General features: G+C 42.3%; 1 protein-coding gene across 1 annotated transcript; it reads left to right on the forward strand.

Moving 5' to 3' along the window:
- The first annotated feature begins 6,573 nt into the window (after window positions 1-6,573).
- Window positions 6,574-11,902, forward strand: VMA21 (vacuolar ATPase assembly factor VMA21). Its single transcript, XM_082289642.1, has 3 exons — window positions 6,574-6,658; window positions 8,304-8,413; window positions 9,867-11,902. The coding sequence occupies exons 1-3, from the start codon at window positions 6,603-6,605 to the stop codon at window positions 10,007-10,009; spliced, it is 309 nt and encodes a 102-aa protein (XP_082145768.1). The 5' UTR covers window positions 6,574-6,602; the 3' UTR covers window positions 10,010-11,902.
- The last annotated feature ends 10,279 nt before the right edge of the window (window positions 11,903-22,181 follow it).

The raw sequence follows: 22,181 nt of genomic DNA on the forward strand, positions 1-22,181 counted from the left end.
TGTGGCAATAAGAGTATTACCATTCATTTTACTGGAGAATGCAAATAACATCACTTTCATACTGATGGATGGCTTAGTATGTAACAGGATGGTGGAAAAGCTGGTAATTTTATAAAAGTTTATAAATTTTGTTGTGTGCATGGCCCAGTGTTCTGGATCTCTGCAATGCTTTCCAGGACACAGGACGAACAGGGACTATTTTTTGTGTCAGCTGCAGTGAAAATAAAATAGAGATTTTCAGGAGCGGTGAGAAGGGGAAGCAATTTTCATGTAACTGATGTTGTGAAGCTCATCAGAAATTCTTCACATTTAGGACTGTTTCAACAATGAAATGACAGGTTTTTAAATCCTCCCACACAGTGCAGTCACATAGTAGTATCACTAATTGTTGTAATATAGTATTATTTACTCCCAGGCACTCTCTTTCTTATTGCTGGTTTAAAGTACATGTGTATGTATGTGTTCGTATCTGTCAGTCTTCTGTCTACACCAAAACTTTCTGCTTTCTGTCTGCAAACAGCATCACCCTGTTGTCATCTGACCCCAAGTGCTGGGGAAGGCTGTAATGTAACCACTCGGCCAACCTGACTGCCAGGAATGTCTTCTACAGCAGAAGGAAAGCCATGTGGGCATGGCCATGATCCTGCCCCTGCAAAGGACCCTTTCCCTCTTACTTTCCACTAATATTGATCTGAAAGCCAAAGGGGAATGCTTCCCACCAGGCCCTTCCAAAGAACAGGGGAATGCTTCACAACCAGCCCCTACCAAAGAACTCACTGGAGACCCCAGTTTCTTCCTGCTTCTTCACACCTGCAAGCAAGGAACAGCTGAGGGCAATTCTGCTGCTGAGGGCATCTTTTGAAGGAAAAGGGCTGTCATCCCAGAGCTAGTAGGCATAAAGTATTACAGTTCCCATTGCATAAAACGACATGCTTTTTATGAGCAGACAGTATGCAAGCCGTAAAACCCCTGAATGTTTTTGTACTCTGTGAAATGTGTCTTTAGATCTGTCCAGGGAACAACAGCTTTTCCAGTTTATTTGTATGGGTGGATTTAAGGAACACATTCAAAATTTGTCGTGCAATCCCCTGCTATTTTGAGTGGGGGATTGCTCTTCCCCTACTACTCCCAGTGCACTGAGCCCAGGTCTGGAGGTTAATGTGCCAACCCCAAAATCTGCTCTACTGATACAAGTTATTGCCTGATTGCATTTGCTCTAGCCACTCTCTTGCTTCCAGTGGTGCCTGTGAACTCAGCAAGAGAAGAGGTTTTTTTCTCTGTCACCTTCTGGGACCTGGTGCTGCCTAGCTGCCCCCATTCGGTGCCTGCAGAGCACTGGCTGCCACAGGACAAATCCCCTCCAGGAGCAAGCTGGAAGAGGGGGAATGGGGATGGTGGCAGGTAGAGCTCATGCCTGTGCCTCAGCCCTAATTAGTTTTCTAGTATAGGTTCAGGTAAATTCCTTAGAGACTCAGATAAGGAAGATGAACACCTAACACAGAATAAATGCAGAAGACACCACATACGAACGGTTTAGTGCTTCTGTGTTTGGATATAAAGGTAGAAGCATCTCCAGGCTTTCATGGCTTTCCTGGGCTCTTAGAGCAGTCCAACAGTTCTATCTTTGTTGAATATTTTTTTCTTACAAAATTTCTTTTGTTAACTAGAAAATAATCTCCCCTTTGTGACAAAACCCTTCTGGCTAAGGTGGAAAATGTTCGTGGTCTGCCTCAACTAAACAATAATGTGATGTTATCTAACAATCTAGTGTGAAATTAGTCAAATGTGACTTTTTTGCCCATGTTATCAACTTGCAATCAAGGAACAGATTTTAAGCAAATGAAGAGGTAGAATTTCTCTAAATTTAATTGTTGTTGTACTCTTTTATCCTGATATAGTGGCAAATAAGTTAGAGAATTATCCACAGTCCCCCCTCCCCATCTTTTTCTGTCCCACAGAGTTACACTTACGGAAAAAGGATAAGTATAGGCACTCTAATGTCTCAGCAGTTGGGGGTAATGAGCTGAGCATTAATCCATCTATTGGAAGATCTTTGAAGAGAATGCTTTGATCCACAACAACATTCCCGGTGAGAAAAGAGGCACCGCCTGAGTCTTCACAGCCAGAGCCAGGTGCTGGTTTGATGTTCCCTGTGCTTCTGAGTGGGAACAGCCCCTCAGGTAAAGGGTGCAAAGAAAACAGTCCATGAACCAGTGGAATGAGGTCATTGTCTAGGGAGCTCAAAACCAGAAAACCAGAAACTGTGGCCATGCAATGTAAAGAGTCCACTGGTTAGAGACCCCACTGAAACTCCTGTCATGCCTCACCAATAGTAAGATTTCTTCTGTTTCAAGAGCTTTCTTGTGGTCTCCTTAGGCTGTGAGTTTCCTTTCATGTATTGGATGTTCCTGTTAATGTCAAAGCTATTGTCATGGCTGTTGTTAAATTGTTTAATGACCACTGTGTTAGAGTTTAAATAATTCTGTACTGTACTGGGTTACATGGCAAGGTTTTGGTGGAGGAGTCTATAGGTTGAGAAGACACCAGAAGCTTCCCCTTTGTCAAAGTCAGTGCCACCTGGCAATAAGACAGACCCACCACTGGTCAAGGATGAGGCCATCAGAAGCACCACCCCTGTAAGTCTCCATCTTCACAAAAACCTTCTGCATTTTCCACAGCTGACTATAGCTGAGACAGCAGTGGGAAGGGGATATGTTTTCCATGCATTTGTGCTAACACACACTACTTTTTGGAAAAGTACCCCCCCCCCAAACCTGCAAAAAAATTTGACACTGCCCACTGTGTAGTCAGCACTGTTTGTCTGGGCAGGGGTATAGAATATCACATACTGGTTAAACTGCATGTAACATGTGAGACTGTTTACATTTGCCTCTACAGAAAAAGTGCCTCTTTCCTTCGGTATCTAGAGTTTCACCTGACACTGTAAGTATTGGTTGACTTGTGTCAGCTGTGGGAATGAAGCCTTTCCCACTCTGTTTATGTAGGTGCCACAGGTATTACACAATGCATGTGGAAGGCAGCCACTTCCATCAGTAACCCTGTGTTTTCATTGCAAAATGACAGCAATAATAGAGAGAGGTGAAAATTACACTGTGAGACTTCTGAGCTCCATTAGCTAATAGGGGTGCCTGAGCTCTTTTCTCTAACTTATCTTGGGATGTGCAATAACAGGGAATATAGCCCTATAATGCCCAGAGAAATGCTTTCTTTTCCAACCCAAGCATTAATGTCACTGTGGTTCTATTCCCACAGAAGATGGGTGGTCAACTATGTAACATGCTCTGTGTTTGCTGGGCTTTCAGCCAGCTATCACGGAAAATTCCAAACAGAGTTAGCCAATCCATAATTTCACCTTTAATGAAACATCTTTTCTGGGGTGTAGGTGTTCACAGAACAGATAAATAAACTATTTATTTATGTATCATCCTTTTTGATACATTACCATGGAAACAGATCATGAAAAAAAAATACTCTCAAGCAGGTGGTTTTGTTTCTAAATACTGTCTTTTCAGCTTTCACCTTTCCAGCTCTGCTCCTGTTGGGGGATTGGATTCTCTTTCTCCATCTGCCACTAGATGGTATTGCTTTAGCAGGCACCTTCCTGCCTCTTCTGCACCCTTGAGACACAGACCCCCAGGAAAGCAGGGCTGCCTGTATTTTTTATATTCTTCAATCATCTCCTGGCAAATTTTGTTGAGGACAAAGTCCTAGAATAGCAGATATTTAGTCCCACAATTGACAGCTTCATGTGCTTGCAGCACAGTTTCTGCTTAAGGACAAGTTTTATATTTGATCTATAATCCAGAAGGTAAGACAGGTTTGTGGTCTGGCTGAAATGTCAAAATACCTGATGTATAAAACTTGAAGCAAGCAGACAAAACTTGGCATACTCCAGGTCTTTTAGCTAATACAGAAATGTAAATAAAAGGCTTCTTTTTCTTACACAATTGCAAAATTTTTCTAATAGTTTTGTATTTCCTTTATGTGCTCATAAAAGAAAAGCAGCTAATATGCAGGAAGTTATTCGGCAAAATGTTATTAGTCTAGGAGACATCATTGTGATGAGATATGAAGTAACTTCATATTAAAAGTTAATGACTTGGACTGTTCAGCCTTAAATGATTTTCTACTTTCTAATCCTTGATATGCATCTTTATGGTAAGTTTATATGATGTGAGACTTATTCCACTTTTATATTTCCTTGTTTTGTTGTTTTGTTATTAAACTGTCTTATGTCATTTCTTTCCCTACTGGGGAACCAAACAGGAAAGTCAAATCGGAAGTGGAAAGAACATCCTCTAGTGATTAAATGTTCTCTATACCCACATTCGTATTTTTTCGGTGATCCAATTTCTATCTTAAATGTAAATTAACTTCACTGATTTTTTTTCTAAATTATTTTTAATTGCTTTACTTGTTTATAAGTAAATAAAACCTGCTCCCACATTTCGGGTGAATGTTGTGATTGGCTATCTGGAATTTTATTAGGTGTTTTGAAGAACTGTTTGAAAGTTTTAAGCTCAAGTTACACGGCAAACCTTTCTTGCATCCCCATCCAACTGAGTAGGGGCTACAAGGCTCCCCCTGGTCCATGCCAGCCCCTTCCTGTCCCCCTCATGCAAACTGTCACTTTGTTGGCTCAGGTGGCAGTGGATTTAAAGGTGAGGAGGGCTCTTCTATTTTAGAAGAGCATAAAATTGGTTGGTTTACAGTGAAAGCATGATCCCAAGACCCAGACCTGACCCTGTAAGTGCTGAACAGCTTGAACTCTGCTGCATCTTAACAAACACAAGGGAGCTGCTGGCTGAGCTTTGTTCATTGCTGGGGAAAAAAAAAGCTTTTAACAGAATTCACTTTCTTTCTCATGCATACCAGAGAAAACAAAATAGAATACCTCAGTATTCGTATTCAGAGTGTAGAAAATCAATACTGCAGACAGTGCTGCTCCTTGCTTTCCGCCTTTACACACTACAGCTGCTGGTACTCATTTAGTGTCTACTGCCTCCAACCCAGGTGAGGGAAACTCACTCTGAGTAAGATCACAGTAAGTAAGATCACAGCAGGAACTACCAAAACCAAAGTGCTTATTTTCTCATCTTACTGATTGCAAGGAAAACAATCCTCTCATGTTTCTTCTCTTCCAGGGTAGCAGGATGCCATGGTGGCCCAAGAGGGGAAGAAGAGGCCCCTGTGCTATGCCTTGTGCTATATGGCACTGCAGCAAGGAGCAGGGCAGAGGCTGCAGGAATGCTGGAGGGCTGTACACTTCAGGGAAAGATGAGGAAGGAGTCGTGTGGAGTTAGTGACTCACATGATTAAGGTTTGGCATGGCTGAGTGGCAAGATAACAACGTGGTTTTACCATAAAAGGGGCAAATATGTTATTACTGTGGTATATGAGATTCGATTAAATGGCAACGTCAGTTAAACAGCTTCCAGAGCTTTTGTTTGGAAGCTTGCAAGGCTTTGTTTCCTGCAAAAGCTGTTCATTGAGTATTAATGATTAGTTCCCCTGCAAATGAGACTGATTGCACAGTAGAGATTGCAACACTGGGCTTCTGTTGGAAAGCTGGGTTCGAGTCCATCCCTTGGTGAGTATTTATTTAAGCAGAGTAGCTTCAGCAGGAATGTGAAGGAGTAGCTTGAACAGAGTGTAACCTTGGAAATGCTTAGTGCTCATCAGGCTGGAGGAGTGTGAACTCTGCAGGAGTCCTTGGACTCTCATTTGCAGCACCTATTAGTTATGATGGGGACTGTTTCTTTCAGATTTTGAACAGAATTTTTTTTTCTTTGGCTGGAGAAGGAATTTCAGTTTAATGCCTGGAGACCAGAAAACCTTTAAGTGAACAAGCCTCCCTCCTAACAAGACAACATAGAGACAATTTGCAGTCTCGCTTAACCCTGTTTTATTTCATTTGTAGTGTTTTGTGCTGTGAGTTCATGAAAATATCTCCATACCATAGGTTTTATTGGCTCCAAGACCACGGCCATTTCCTGGAAAGCCTCAGCCTTCACCCAAGACATTTGACAGCAGTTTTACCTACACAAACCCTCTCCATCCCCGGAGGAAAGCACCTGTAAGCAGCACTAATTGTCCTGCTGTTCCAAGATGGCAGTGAGTCTGCTCGGGGTAGTTTTCCCGGTAGAGATGACCTCGCTTAAGCCCAGCTGAAGCCACTGCTGTGGTCCAGGTCCCAGGCTGCCTTCTATCCCCCCATCTCTCTGGCCCTCCATTGTTCCGTCCCTCTGTCCCTTCATTCCTCAGTCCCTCCATCCTTCAGTCTCTCCATCTCTCAGTCTCTCCGTTTCTCCTTCCCTCAATCCTTCTGTCCTTTCTTTCCTCCATCCCTTCATCCCTGCATTCCTCCCTCCCTGCGTCCCTCCACCCTTCTGTCCCTGCGTCCCTCCATCCCGTCCGTCCATCCCGTCCCTCAGCCGGCCGGCCGGGCTCGCTGCAGTACTCACCGTCCACCGCTAGGCCGCGCCAGCCGCAGGGTTGCTATGGCGACGGCGGCGCTGCTCCCCGCGCATGCGCGGCCTTGTGGCGGCTTCCGGCGGGCCCGACGCGGCGGCGGGGCCGCGATGGAGCGGTTCGGGCCGGGGCCCGTGAGCGCCGTGCCGGTGGCCGAGTTCAGGCCGTGAGTCCCGGGGCGGCGGGGGAGGGGCCGTGCGGCGGGAGGGCCGGGCGGTGGGGTGCCGGGAAGGCTGCGCGCTGGGCCGCGGCGCGGGGGAGCGCGCCCAGCACCAGCAGCCCGCGGCGGGGCTGCAGCCACGGGGCACCCGGGCAAGAGCGGCCGCGGGGCGGGAGGGGAGCGGCAGCTCGGGCCAGGAGAAGCTGGAGCGGGTGGAGGAAGATGCCCCCGGTTTGCCTTGGTCACGCTGCGTAACCCTGGGCCACCCCGAGTTCCGAGCGTGGGGGCTGCCGGCCCTCAGGGAAACGCGCCGAGCTAGGCTGAGCTTATACACGAATGTTGGTTTTTGCTGCGTAGGGGAGCGATGAGAGTATGTCAGTGTAAGAAAAGTATTTGTCAGCAGTGGAGTTTTTAACTTCGGTAATAAGCTGGAGGTCATCTTACTCTTCTATGGGTAAGTGTTGATAGAATGGTTTCTAATTTGCATAGGGGAATTTTGAATGCAGTTATGCTCTTCACCCTGACAGTCCTTCAGGCAAACGCTAGTAAAGGAAAAGAATTCGAATGTTTTTCTTTTTTTAAGCTACCTAGTATGCTGCCTAAATATATGGCAGTGCATGAGCAGCAAAAAGTGCTGTTGGCTGCAGTGTAGAAGCTGTGCATGGCTGCACATAATTGTCAGAGGATGAGATCTTTTTTTTTCTTCATTTCCACTTTTTTTTTTCCAAAGAAAAACACACATATTTGTGTTTCAACGCCCTAAGGACGTCCTTGAATCAGGCAGTCTTTGAAAGTCAGAAGAGTATTGCCTGGCTTACATGTTCACTTCAGCATAAAATAAGGTAGTCAGCCAGGCAGAGTGAGTGAGAACTGGTGGAAGCACACACAAAGCCAAGCTGTATGTGGTGTTTTGTAAACACAAAACCTGTTCTAGCAGATCAGGTTCAGGGAGACCCACCCTACCAAGTACATAAACCTTCATAAGCCCTCTCTTGCTAAAGGTCTTCTAGGTTTAGAAGACCTTTGCCTGTGAAGGTAAAGTTTTAGTGTAGTGGCTGCATGTTCTGAGTGTTGCTACGCTTATTTCAGCTTTCTTAGTTAAAAACTGAGAAATTATTTTTAACTAGAAGAACAAGACCCAGTAAAAAGGAACTTGGAGTAGTAAGCTGTTAAATTCATTCAATGTACTTCCCTTTCTATCCCAGCCTGTAGGATTCATCATTTTCCTGGACTTGTAGTTACTTTAAAAAAAAAAGGGAACTTGGCAAGTTTTAATGCAGAGTACTGTCATATGACAAATGCATGTGAAACTAATACTAGGCATTTAATAATTATGCAGTAATACACTGATAAACATATTAATATAATCCTCCAGTGTTACAGTGCTTGCAAAGCAGTAACAGGGAAAAATCTAAAGATTGTTTTTAATTTCGTTTGTGAGCTTAGACTGGCAGAATCATTACATTGTTTTGAGTAGTGTCATTTTTGTTGCAGCCAGCAAATGCATGCTCCAAGTCTTTATTGCTTCTAAGCAATACAGTTACTCAGTTCTTGAAAAGTAATTGGCTTCTGTTTGGAACAAGTTCTTGTCCTGTTTCAGGCATATATGTTGTGATCTTCTTTTGTGTGTAACTTCTCTTATTTGTTTCAGAAATGAGGGTTCATTAACATCAACTTTAAGAACGCTTCTGTTCTTCACAACTCTAATGATTACATTACCTGTTGGGCTATATTTTTCATCAAAGGCTTATGTATTTGAAGGTAATTCTGTTTCTGCCAATTAGCATTATTATTACAAAAATAGAGGAAAAGCACAATCCTCTAATAGCATCTTTGTTCTTCCTGTTTTGAATATTTGTATACAAAGAAAAGGTCCTCTAATGTCTAATTAGAACAGAAAATCATATAAATGGTCAGTGTATCCTTACCTGCCCTGTCTGCAATCCAATATGTGCTGTTTGTTATACAATGGTTTACACAGTACAGAGGTGCATTGTTCCCCTTACCTAAGGGGTATTTAATACCACCCTGCTGCAGACTTTTGTCAGAATCATCAGGGATATGTTTCCTGCAGGTATTGCAAACTAATCATATGTTTGAGACAGAACAATGTTGTTTATGAGGTTTATATTCTGCCTTTTGAAGCACATGTGCATTTAAACAAGTTATATGCGATTTCAGATATTGAATGTGGTTGCTTGTAGAGCTTTCTTTTATTAAAAAAAAAAAGGAAGAGGGATTTTTGGCTGTTTGTTGAACAAGCATCTGTGTTGTAGTCCTGATTCTACAAGGCTTTAATACTTACCTCGTGCAGTTCTAGGAAGTTATCTCCTTTAGAAGTGGGGAGGAGAAGGGGAGAAAGCAGCTGCTTTTAAGAGCAGTTTATGAGTGTGTAACTGAGTTGTTCTGAGACAATTCTCGTTTGGTGTGTACTGCTGTATGTAGTACATAGAAGGCTCAAAGCTTGTGAAGTCAAGATCCTTTTTAGCTTTTTTTTTTTGAGGTGCAGCAAGCTGAGCTTTAACTTTTCTGTGTCAGTTAATGGCAAGATCCATCAACACTGAAAGGATTGAGTTTGTGTTTGCAGGGTGGTGGTTTTGGAGTGCTGTAATGTGTGGGGCTTGTTTGCTTTTGGGGAGACTTTGCTGGTTTTATTTAAAATTAATTAAGGGAAACAATATTTCAGTGTTGATCTTCTAATATTTGAAGGTTTATTTGAGGTGCATTCATGTACCTTAACTGCTGACATTATTGTTTTACAGTCTAAATACAGAAGGTAATAGTCCTCTAAATTTGATTGTTCTTCTATTGTTTCAGTTACAAATTAATCATAGAATTCTCCCCCTTCTTCCTCCCACTTCCCTCCCCCATTTTACTGCCCCAGGAAGAGAGTTACACTTAGGAAAAAAGGATGTTGAGGTTTGTTTGGTGCTGGAAGATACTAACAGAAAAAATGAATGTTGTAGAACTCTAAGCTGTTGATATCAAATCTAGGATATTTAATCTTAAATCTTGAATACTGCTGTGTTGCTTTGTTCCAGAAATAGTTTCAAGGCCTTTAACTATCATGGTGAATTCTTCCCTGTGAATTGTTTTGAGCTCAGACTTTTGCTACAGGAGTAAACGTAACTTTAATCTTTAGGGAGAATTGTGACTTGCCATGTCAGAGTTCCTAGCTCATAACTAATATTCTTTACTTTCTTTGTTTTCTCAGGTTCCTTGGGAATGTCTGACAGAGACAGCTATTTTTATGCTGCCATAGTTGCTGTAGTCACTGTCCATGTGGTGCTTGCTCTCTTTGTTTATGTAGCCTGGAATGAGGGGTCGCGGCAGTGGCGAGAAGGCAAACAGGACTAAAATGAAGATCATTGGTGTCTGGTGTCCAGAGACTGTAAATCAGATTTTTTTGTGAGCTGAAGGAAAAGCATTCTTCCAAATGTCTAATACACATGCACAAAGAGGAGGCTGATGCCTCGGTTGTGGTTAAAATAAGACTTGTGCTCATCTTGACTGTGTTCTGGTGTTTTCTGTAATGGTGATGGAAGTTGTTCTTTAGCCAGCTTCTACTGTGTTGAGCTGAGGAGGCCTTCACCTGCAATTAGAGTGGAATAATTATATAGTTTTGAAAACTCCTGTAGCTACTTTTGCCATGCCTAGCATTTTTCTGGCTTGCTCTGAAAATAATACTGGCATGAAGCAAGCATTACATTTTCAAGGAATTAAATTGCTGCTTAAAAAAGCTACATTACTTACTATCCAGCTACAGTGGAAAAGATGGAATTTCACTTTGCTGTGAATACTTTCCTGATTTATATGTGTTGTGGTTTAACTCCAGCCAGCAATTGAGCACCATGCAGCTGCTCACTCACTCTGACCCCTCAGTGGGATGAGTGGGGGAATCAGGAAAGCAAAGCGAGAAAACTCATGGGTTGAGATAAAGACAATTTAATGCATAAAGCAAAAGCTGCACAAGTAAGTGTGTTGATTTTCAGTACAAATTCAAACCATAGCCCCGTGGTAGCTATTATGAAGAAAACTACCTCTATCCCAGCCCAAATGGACACAGTGGGATAGGCATAATTAATCTATATCTGAGTTTAGAAGTAATTTAAAAAGCAGAATTGTTTAGAAACTCAGGTGATGTCTTTCTAATGTGAAGTACAATTTTTTTTAAAAAAATATTTTTAACTGCAGTGTAAAATTCAATCTTTAATTTTCTTTTGGGAGGACTGTGGTATTATGCGTTGCTCATCTTTCTCCTCTTCTGCAGTTTATCCTGATGATGCAAAGGAAAGGGCATAGCATATTTTTTTGTATGTCTTTATTCAGGTATGTATCTCCTTGCTATTTGCTGAAGTGTGCAGTTGGATTTCCTGTGGTAAAGCACTGTCAGTAACAGTCATAAGCTGCTGTAATGGCTGATAGGGGAAGAAGCAAGAGCAAACAAGCTGTAGTTGTCTGCAAATGGTGTCCTTTGTGAAGCAGAGGACACAAAAGTGACCACATGGAAAATCGGCATCTCTTCGTAACTACTTACTTGTACACTGTGAAATGATACAATATGTTGATTGTTTTCTTTTTTCCTTGGTTGTGCATAGAACTTCCTGTAGTCAAACCTTAGTGAGATTTTTGTGTTGTAGGATAACATGAATTCCATTCCACTGTTGTGCTGTTGTTAGCAAGCTTTTTCATCTCTGGCTAAAACATTTTTCCTAAAGGTCCAGCAAGGCATAAAACTTTCCTAACCCTGATGATGGTTGTTAAGCTGTTGTGCTTGAGGTCATTCTGTTAATTTGAATTTTCCAGTTTATCGTATTCGCTTAGCCTTTCTTGGAAGTTTTTTGCTTAATACAGGGCTTGGCATGGTTTTGGTGCTGCATGTCTGTGGTAAAACTTACGTATAAATGAGGCAAAAATTGGTTATCTGTGCCCAGTGGCTTGAGAATTATGTCCCCGAGCCTCATTCCTGTCTTGTCCACTCCTGTCCATAAGCACCATGGCACACTAATGCAAGTCAGTTTTTACACTTTGTTTCTGCCATGTTACCTTTTCCCATCCAGAGCCCCATTGTCAGGTTGCTGCTGGCAAACTGGAGAATCATCTCAGAGTACTTGAAGTGCAAAGTCACTTTGTACATGGGCGTATTGGCTTCCTGTTCTCCAGTGTATGAAGTGTATGTTGTGTGTGCTGAACACTTTTTGAATAATGTCTTTAATACTGCACATGTAGAATACAGCTTAAGCAAAAATATAGCCCTGCTCAATACGTTAGCTTTTTTTTTTTTTTTAATTAAAGTGGAGAATAAAGGAAGAGTTAACACTTGTGAAATAAAGAAGTTGGAGTTTGTTTGGTATTGGAAGACAGTGGGAGTAAAAATGAATGTTACAGAAGTCAAAGATGTTGACTTCAAGGGGGAACACACCTGCCATGCTGTATTAGCTGGGTCCTGTGCTATGTCTATTTCATGTTTCATGTAGCAGAATCCCTAGACACAAAGTTAATTTCCTAGGAGTAATGGGAAAAGAATTCCTTATTATAACTGTTTAGTTACAAAAATCTGACAAGTTTGGCCTCTGCTGTATGTGCAGGCACTCTTAATGTCTCAGCAGTTGGGGGTAATGAGCTGAGCATTAATCCATCTATTGGAAGATCTTTGAAGAGAATGCTTTGATCCACAACAACATTCCCGGTGAGAAAAGAGGCACCGCCTGAGTCTTCACAGCCAGAGCCAGGTGCTGGTTTGATGTTCCCTGTGCTTCTGAGTGGGAACAGCCCCTCAGGTAAAGGGTGCAATGACAGCAGCCTGTGAAGCGTTGTCCCCCTGCAGCCCAGGGAGGTCCACAGGGACCATTCTCTTCCCTGCCTCCTTGCCAGCGGTGGGGACCCACACTGGAGCAGTCTGTTCCTGAAGGACTGTACCCACACTAGAGCAGTTTGTGAGGGGCTCTCCTGGGGAGGAAGGAGGGCAGGAACAATATGTGAAGAACTGATCACAACACCCATTCCCTGCCCCTCTGTGCCGCTGGGGGGGAGGTAGAGAACTTGGGAGTAAAATTGAACCTGGGAAGAAGGGAATGCTGGGGTGAAGGTGTTCTATTTTGCATCACCCTACTCTGGTTTGATGGGTAATAAATAGATTTCCCCTAACCAGGTCTCTTTTTCCCATGATGGTAATTGAATGACCTGCTTGTGCTTGTGTCAAGGCAGGAGCCTTTTACATTTTTGCTCCCCTCTGCATCTGAGAAAGGGGTGTGATAGCACGATTGTGATGGGCATTTGGTGCCCAACCAGGGTCAAACACACCACACGTAAACTGATAAAAGTTGTAAGCAAATCAGAATTCTTGTTGGTTTGATTTTTTTTATTTTCTATAGAATGGTGATGTAAAACTTTTAACAGTGTAGTACTGTAAAGTGGTACTGTAAGTTTGTTAATTTTACTACTAGGAATGGATTTGAGACAACTCTTAAAAAGACAACTGGGAAAACTGTCTATGTAAGTGCTTCAGTACTTCACAGTTGCCTCTCACTTAATGGTCCATCATGTGTTTGCATGGGTTGACAATTAGTTTAGCTAAAGCAAGCAATTGTATCTCACAGTGAACAAATACCTTGAGACAGATTGTAGCAGAAATTTTCCAGAACATTTTCCAAGACTGAATAGACAGTGGGGGAATTGAGAAGTGGGAAATCAGTGACTTTTCTTTAGTTTTTTGTCTTCTGTACTTGCCATCTCTGTTTTTTTAAATGCCTGCAGGACACTGTGGTGGTGGGTACAGAGCGTGCAGGTGAGTGAGCAGCTTTGGTTTGTGCTTAGGGATGCCTGACTTAACTCATTATTAACTGCCAGCACTGAGTAAGAAGTCTCCAGAGCAAATGGTGATGGTGGTGATCATGCTGTTAACAGGAATTATTGATTAAGGTACATGAACTTGAAACAGTCTTTACAGTACACTTGAAACAAAATAAAGCACTGCCTACCTGTATCTTGCATTGTAAGAAAGGACCTAGTAATAACTCTCAACATTAAGAAAAAACCAAAACCCCAAGAAAACAGCCAAACACAAAAATGACAACCGTACCCTCCAGAAGGCCCAAGCTCCTGTGTTATTTTCACACTCAGGCTGATTGCAGGCTGGAGGCTGTGGTTTTGCCGTGCTGCTAGAGCAGCATGACAAACTAGAGGGCAGGCTTTGCTACCTGATCACTGAAGGGCATGGGGAAGGTGTGGTGCTCGAGAAATTATGTTCTCACTTAGTGTGTTGGTGAACAGTAAAATGTTTGCTGTTACTGCAGTTTTGGTGGGTTTTAGCCTGCTGTAACTACTGTAGTTAAACTGTGCTTAGGCTTCTGACAGCCCTTGCAGCTGGACAGGGTGTGCTGAGAGCCTCAGGCAGGGGTATGGTTGGTAATAGTTCAGATGAGTAAGAGATGGGAAAGCAAAGAGCCCTTAAATAACCAAGTGAGCCACACACGTATTACAAAACACCGTATTTTGAGTATGACAAATGTAGGTAGGGTGTAGCCCATAGGGCAAGAGGAGAAAGGGGTCCTGAGAAGCCAGGGAGTGACTCGGGGAGATGGGATGAGAGCTGGAATGTGCTAGCATGGCTTGATATATGATGGCAGAGCCACCATATGTTTTGTTTGGAAGTGTTTATTCCACTGTTCTTCAAGGGATTATGTGGAACCATTGGTCTGAAATATTGAATGTAAATCATACAAAATAGTGAGGTAATTCCATTTTAAACTTTCAGCTAAAGTTGTTCATAGGTTTACAGCTTTGCTCTGTGAGATCTGGGACACATTTATTCACTTTGTCTTGCACAAATCAGCATTGTTACTGACTCTGAGTCATCTCATAGGACATGGTCAAGCCCTTGGAGTGTAAATATTTCTTTAAAAATACCAAAGAGCAACTGCCATTCTAATGTTTCATTAGCTCCAATCAATTGTCCATTTAAGGGAGACACAGAAGCTGTTTGTTTGAAGTTGACAGGGAGCAGAGCTTATTGTGTCCCTGTAAGAGGAGGCCCTCAGGTGCTTGAATGGGGCTTGCAAGAAGAAATTGCTGTATGATTCAGGGCCGCCACACTCATTCTCTCATCTGAAGATACACCAATGTCTGAATTTCTGAGCCATTGGCATAGAACTTGAGTCTCTTTGTTAGGTGAAACACAGTGTTGTGTGACAATGCTGAGCTGTAGTTGTAAGACAGGAAATGGAGGTAGACTCTTGGGACTTGAGCTCTGTTTGAACCTAAGGCAGTAAGAAAAAGGATGGGGAAAATGCATGTGGATTCCTGTAAAAAGCAGTTTTTTTAGCTGCTGGTCTCCAAGTTCTGAAACCACGAGACAGAGCCAGTCGAGGTCCTGCTTCAAAAGGCAGGGATACTGACTGGGAAGCTTTGTGGAGAAGGATGCCCAGGGTGAAGAGCTAGGAAAGTTGAGTAGTTAATTTGGTGACTGGCTGGCTGAATGCCTGGGACAGAGTTTTTTTGGTGTTGGTTTGCTGTCACACTTCACAACCCTTTTGTCCTACCAGCTTTGGACGGGATGTTCTTGCTGAGATGATTCCCCTGTGTGCCCACTGTTTGGAGGGGTGATGAGGTGCTTACCTGCAACTGTGCTCTTAAAACAGTACAAACTGCTCACAGGCCTGCAAAAAAAGCTGTTGCTGCTTTTAGCTGGCACATGAGACACTGTGGTTTAATAGTTTTAGTGGAAATGGCCCAGGGCATAGGCACAGGGGGTATGTTATTAATTAAAACTGTTTTTAATTGAAGAATGATTTATGAGTGAGACTAATAGCAGTCAGAGATTAAGAACAAACACTGCTGTGGGTGTGGGCCCATGCTTCAGGCACCATGGAGAAGACATTTAATACCTTTGCAGTTCTTCATCCTCAAGATGCAGTTAGCATGCTTGAATCATTAATACAGTTCTGCTAATGTTGGAGATCAACTGGAAGTTTGTCTTCACAGCTGGAATGCTGCTCGTTTCAAGGGAATGATTCTTTGATGGGTAGGGGGGTTTGTGTCTGACAGAGAAGATGGAAGAATCCACTTTGCTCTCAAACCATGTCACACTTTGAGCCCCTTCGTAGAATAATTCCTACAGAATTAGCAAGTGTTGGGTGATTCTTAATGTGTAGCATTATGATAGAGCATGGTTTCCTTTACAAACTTGTGTTATGTCTGCAATACCATGTTTTTTTCTTCAGAGTAAAGTATGTCCTCACCAACAAATCCAAACTACAGGTGATTCTGATGATTTGGGTGTTGGAACTGTTTTGATGGCTGTTTGTGTTAGGTGCAGCTACCTATGTTTAAATGTGGAATGGCTGTAGCTCATCACTTGCAGGTTTTGCCCAGTATCCCTGAGATGGGTGGACACCAAATCCTGTGTTTAATAGAGATGCCTCTGCTGGCCTTATTGCTTAGGGGCTTCAAGGCAGCTCCCATTTTTACTAAGTGAAAACTGGACCTTGAGTTTTATATTTGAATTATAATGGCCTTTTTCTATATGGTAATGGCTGACTGATCATTAAGCCTTTATTGCTATCTAGCATTTATTTCTAACCTGTTATAGTTCTGCAGACAGCAGCAAGTTACTCCTTTTAGTACTTCTTCCTCTTTACCTTTCCTTGTTAAGTGCTTTCCATGGAAGCAAATCTTTCCTGTAGTGTGATATCTCGTGTGATCCCTAGTTAAGATTGTTGAAGTTTGTAAGGCGAGATAAGGTTTTTTTAACACTTGGTGGGTATTTTGCTTTCCTACCCATGTATTTTCAGAGTTGTTTGTTCTATCAGCTCTGATACTTAAAGCATGAAGAGGAAATAGTTTCCAGTTTTGTAGACAATTCCTGTATCAGTTATCTGTCATGGGCCTTTGGGAGGTGTAATTAGCAACACCAAAATAGCAGCACATTTCTGTGTTGTCAAATGCTTATTAGGTTCAGAACAGTCCAACTCTGCAGTCAAATGTTTTATTTAAGCATATTACAGGACTTGAAGACATGTAAGTGCACTGAGTAGCATTGGCAGTGGGATCCAGGCTGCTTTCATTTCTCCAGCCCTAAAAGAAAACTACACTGAGCCTTTTGGTAAGGAAATCTTAAGAGACCCTCTCAGGAATATATGATGGGTGCGGCTCTTCAAGATGCCTGCCCATGCCAAAATGCTGTGTTTGCTTTGTATCAAGCTTATGCAAGGGATTAATTTGGAAGCAGAGCTGCGTGGCTTGTGAACTTTCTACCACAGGTCAGCTGTGCTCTAACTGCAGGGTCCAAATTGCAATTTGATGGGATAAATGATTTTTGCATGTTTTTTATGGACTTTGTTCAAAAAGCAAACAGGTAATTCATCTCAGCCAGTAATTCTGCAGAGCAGTAGAACAAATTTGGTACAGTTCTAGTCAGTTAAAGAGGAAACATTGCAATAGTGTGTTGGATTACATAGGCATGAGTTCAGTTGATCACATCTGTATATGGATATAACACATGAACTGATTGACCAGTAAAGCTGACAGAGTAATTTATTTTGTGTTGTCTCCTTGAATTCTGACAAGACAGTTTTCTTTCAGTTCAAACTTGGCAGTTTGCTCCTCTCAGAGATTCCTATGCAGACTGATTGACCAGTAAGAGGAATTGATGTGTTTGTAGAAGCCAGTGTGCTCCAGATTCCTGTGAAGAGCAGGTGAGGATTTACATCGTAAGAGAAGTGCCCTTGCCTGCAATCCTGGCTTTTGGAGAATTAACAAGGACTGGTCCCAAATCAGATGATAATTGAAATGCAGAAAATGAGGTATTGGAGGTAACTGTGCCAGGACTGCTATGGTTTGGATGGGTAAGAAGACCTATCCATCAGTAACAAGATACCAACTGACTCTTCTTTTTCTCATTTGCATTCCTAGCACTGGGAAATCAGTATAAAGCCATCATTTACTCTTAACAGTCTTTGAAAAACACAATCTGTCTGTAATATTTCCTCAGGAAAAAAATTCTGCTTTAAACTAGGCTTTTGAGACTTGGTACAAATTTAAGCTGCTTTAGCCAAAAAAGGAGCTTTTGGATAAAACCGGTGGTGTTGTTGATGGATTTTTCTCTCCAGAATACACTGCATATTCCTTCTGTGCTAAAAACAAAGGTGAATATCAAAAATACTTCATGTGGCAGCATGTTACAATATCCAGATACCACTTGCCTTGCATGTGCTGCCTGCTCTTCTTGCCTCTGTTGCCAAAGAACAAGGTAGGATCCAGCTGCACTCAGTCTTATGAGCACACAGGGAGAGCTGGTCGCTGTCCTGAAGAGGTCACCGTACAACAAGATCAGTCTGGCCAAAGGGGTATTGCCAGCAAACACAGCAAATGTGTCCAGGTGGAAGTAGAGAGGTGTTTCGTGCAGTTAGTACAGGATAACTCCTGGAGTCATTGGACCTGGCCTTGGAGCTATGGCACATCTACCCTTGGAGAGGTAAAGAGATTCACTTGCTTGCTGTGGCAGGTCACAGGGTCAGAACTGCAGGGCAGGTGGGGGAAGGGACTGGAACTTGAGTTTTTTACCCACTGCTCTGCCAGCAATATCTGCCATTCACTACCACGCATCCACAGGGATTTTCTAGGGATTGTTTCTGGTGAGAACTTGAATCAGTGGATACCTGGACTTTTACCTAATTTTGCATAGCTTGACACTCTCGTCAAAGTCTGCAGACATTGTAGCCCATGCTTTCTTTCCTTGTCAGTTCTTCTGAATGTTCCATTAAACCCCTGTTTCCTCACTTTTTTGCCATTGTTCAGCTGGCTTTAGACTTTTCTGGGCTTCTTTCAGGTATTCTGGGCTTCTTTCAGGTATACCTTTTCCCTACCTTATCATTTCCTTCCACATCTAAAATCTTAAAGTAATAAAAAAGGCTCACTGAAATTTGCACACCACTGGAGGATGGTGCTGTACTTCAATGGTGCCATTTCAATGGTGTTAGTGCGGGGCTTTTGTCCTGCTTCACACTTCAAGAGGACATCCCTTCATTTGCCCACAAGGTTCAGCTGGGAATGAGTTCAGTGGTCAGGATGCAGAATATGCATGTGGTGTTATCCAGGCTAAGGCTTGGCATGAGACTGGAAAAATACAGCAGTGAGCAAATGATAAAGGAATTAAACTAATATACAGACCCTATTTTTTCATGTATGCCTTGGGGTATGTGCACATCTTAGTCTTAGCTCTAAGCAGTGTATTGTTTGGGAAAGTACATTCAAGCATGACTAATCTGCATTTGTCTCCCTCTCCCAAAACATTGTTTCATTTGAAATGTTTTATTTCTCTGTATTTAAAGAATATTCTTTCATGATGCAAAAGCTATTTTTCATTTTTCTAGAACAATTTGTTGAAGTGTTTCTATTAATCTTTCTATTATTTAAGCACTTCTATCTGCAATACACAATAGAAACAAATGAATTGATTTTTTTTGAGACAAGCTTGCTTTTTATCCTACAGAAACGATGACTCATGAGATTCATCCAACCCTCTTCTGTATTCCTCCCCCAGCTAATAAGTTAAATGTGAGTTTTGTGTTTGTATTAAAAGACAGCCTGTGCGTACCTCACCAGGGAGCTTGTTTGAACATGGAGTTCACGAGAGGAAAATTCCTTGCCACAGTAAAACTGCTTCATTGGGCATTAAGCAGCTTTGCAAAGTTTGCTCCCTAAGTGAAGAAAACAGCATTAGATTTAATTAATTGCTCACACTTAGTGATCCTGGTCTGGCGTGCTCGTAAGTCTTCATGATGATGCCAGAAGGTTTGTGGTTCTGATACATGAAGAGACTGCAGAAGGCAGAGACCTGTAATGCTTTGTCTTTGGGCTTGTTAATCCTGCAGATGGAAACTATCAGGATGTGTAAGAGTCTACACTGATCTAGGATAAAAACGCACTTTATTTTCATTCTGAAACAGTCTTGCAAATGGTTGTGCTGGTCTCACTAAGAAGGGAGTGTGGAGGATGGGGATGGGTGCAGGTATTTGTTGTCAGTGTACCTGCTGAAGTCCCATGTGGTGAGGAGACGCCCTTAGCTGAAGCTGACTCCACATTAATGCAGAGAAGCTTGTTTAAAGCTAAAATGAGGTATGGCCTTGCAGCTCCACGGTGTGGACAGACCATGGGGTTTAGCTGGGAGGAAGTAGAGCCTTATCAGTACAGTTCACTGCATGAAAAATAGCCCATTTTTCTGCAAAGCTGTGGATTTTGCATTGGACTTTTTAACTGAGCAAAGTCTTCTGGGCATCCAAGGACTTCTTTTTTGTGAAATCTGGAGAGGTATTACAAAAGAAGAAGCTTTCCAGAAAGAAATTTACACTCTGTACATCAACTTGTTCCTGTTTGGACACTGCACACTGCCTTTCAGATGTTGGCATAACTGGTACTTAACTAAGAAAAGACTGATGAGATTCATTTTCTATAAAAAATAAAAACTTCACACATAACTATCTCCTCCCTTTGCCTTTCCCTAGGGTGGAGGGACGGGCTGTAATTGCAGAGGCTGCACAATAGATATGTCTATTCTCTTTGCCAGCCAGAGCTAAAAGCCTTTTTCTGTATAAATCTAAAGCCAGACTATCTACGGATTCCTGTTAAAAGGGTTTTTGAGATTTTGCAGCACTTCTGTTTTCTTGGAACTCTCCAAAGCAAGTATGCTTCTGTGAATGGAGTTCTTGATAGGTGAGCCTGCAGAAGAGCAAGTGACTGTGATCTGTACAGCAAAGGTTTAAGAGAACATACATCTGCAAAAATGAAAGATGAAAGCAACCTAGACCATTAATTTCACGTTTTCTAATGGAGAAAAACACTTTGAGCAGATACAGCATGTCGAAGGAAGAAGTAAAACACCACCATTGGCAGAATTGGGAAGTTGAACTATGTGTTGAAGCTCAGAGTTTGAAGGCTCCAGAGGGTAATTCACACTCCTGCCTTACAACTCAGTCAGAATTACGGTTGTAAGTGCAATGAGCACCAAAAGCTTATGAGAGAATTCTGCCAAAAATATGCTAGGCAGCTCTATGAATAGGCAAGGAATGTCTTTAGTTTGACAGGTAATATTTACTTTCTCCCATCCTATCTCCAGACAGCTGCAAGAGAAAAGTACTGTGATTAACTGCAGGCCAGTAGGCCAAGAGAGATTTTTACATTTCTCTGACAGAGTGGATTTCAGTTGGCTTCAGTGGACACGGTTTCATGGACACTAGCACCAGGACTGACCCAAGTGCAAGTCAGGCGGGGTTTTCTTTTGGGTGGATTTCCCTTGGCTGGTATTGACGGCTTTCCTTAATTTGATTTTCATAAACAATGTGTTGGTTTGGCATAGTCCTGTGCATGTGCTGAATGTAGTATTCCAAATTTAAGACTGCAAGGTAAACAAATTGCCAATGCAAAAGGCAGTCTCAGAGACTTCCAAAGCCGCCTCATGATAAAAGTAATTTCAAAGGAAAAATCTGTGTGCTGAAAAATATTTAATTTCACAGAAAAGTAATTTAAGCAGCATGTATTTTGCAGTTTGATGGTTTCCATATAACACAGTATTAGTTTTCGATTTTCATTTGTGGGTGTCTGCTCATTAAGCAAGATCTTCCTTACAAAGTATAGGGGCTGTTTAAATGCTTTAGGGGATGAGTATATTTATTATGAGCTGATAATCCTTGTAACTTGTTACATTAAAATATAAATGGATTATATTCTGATGAGAAGCATGAAAGTGATTACTAAACTGTGGAAATAAATGTGCTAGAACCCTAAATAGTGTAATAATCCTCTAAGGGGAAATTGCACCTCATTCGTTTATAATGGTATTGTGATTGGCTTTGTTTTAGTCCAACTTTTGAGTCAATGCCTCCATGAAATTCTCATGACTTGCCTTCCAAAATGACATCAAAGATGAAAGGAGAAAAACAGTCTTGACAAAACCAGGTCACTACATCATCAAGAGCAGAGTGGGCTGAGCAGCTCTGCTTCCTAAATCAAAGCCTTGCTGCAGGAGCACTGCTGTGCTCCCATTAGTGTGTCACAAGTGCTGTTCTCTGCAGTGAGGGACCAAAAAGTGTCACAACTGCAGAAAAAGGGCTGAAGGCTTTGGCCAAAGCCTACTGCCTGTCTCCTCAGAGCGCTGCTATGCTGAGATGAGGATGTGGAGGTCCTCAAGGTATCCCTTTTGGGGGATGTCCTGGTCCCAGCTATACTTTGTAGCCAGGAATGCACAAGGAATGAGGGGAAGTAGTGAGTCCTTTGTGCCTAAATCAAGCAAAAATCCCAGCAAGGGTTCTGAGGTGTTCTGCCAGCCCTGTCCTTCCAGAAAAGCAGAGGTCCTTTCATAGTCTTGGCTAAACTCCCAGGTCTGGGAGAGACTAAGGGTCTTCTAAAGGATACAAATCTGGACTGTGAGAGAAATTTATGGGCCAGAAGCCCATCTCAGTCTGCCTTCAGAGCAAGGAACTTTCAAGAAACCATCATCTCCCTCTCCTGCCTCAGTTCCTGCGTATCCCCAGAA

The sequence above is a fragment of the Coloeus monedula genome (assembly GCF_965178545.1).
Source record: "Coloeus monedula genome assembly, chromosome: 12".
In the NCBI taxonomy this organism is placed as follows: Eukaryota; Metazoa; Chordata; class Aves; order Passeriformes; family Corvidae; genus Coloeus; species Coloeus monedula.

Coding starts and splice junctions, on each gene's coding strand:
- VMA21 (XM_082289642.1), top strand. CDS start 6,603: ATGGAGCGGTTCGGGCCGGGGCCCGTGAGCGCCGTGCCGGTGGCCGAG. Junction 6,659..8,303: donor CCGGTGGCCGAGTTCAGGCC/GTGAGTCCCGGG, acceptor TATTTGTTTCAG/AAATGAGGGTTCATTAACAT. Junction 8,414..9,866: donor AAAGGCTTATGTATTTGAAG/GTAATTCTGTTT, acceptor TTGTTTTCTCAG/GTTCCTTGGGAATGTCTGAC.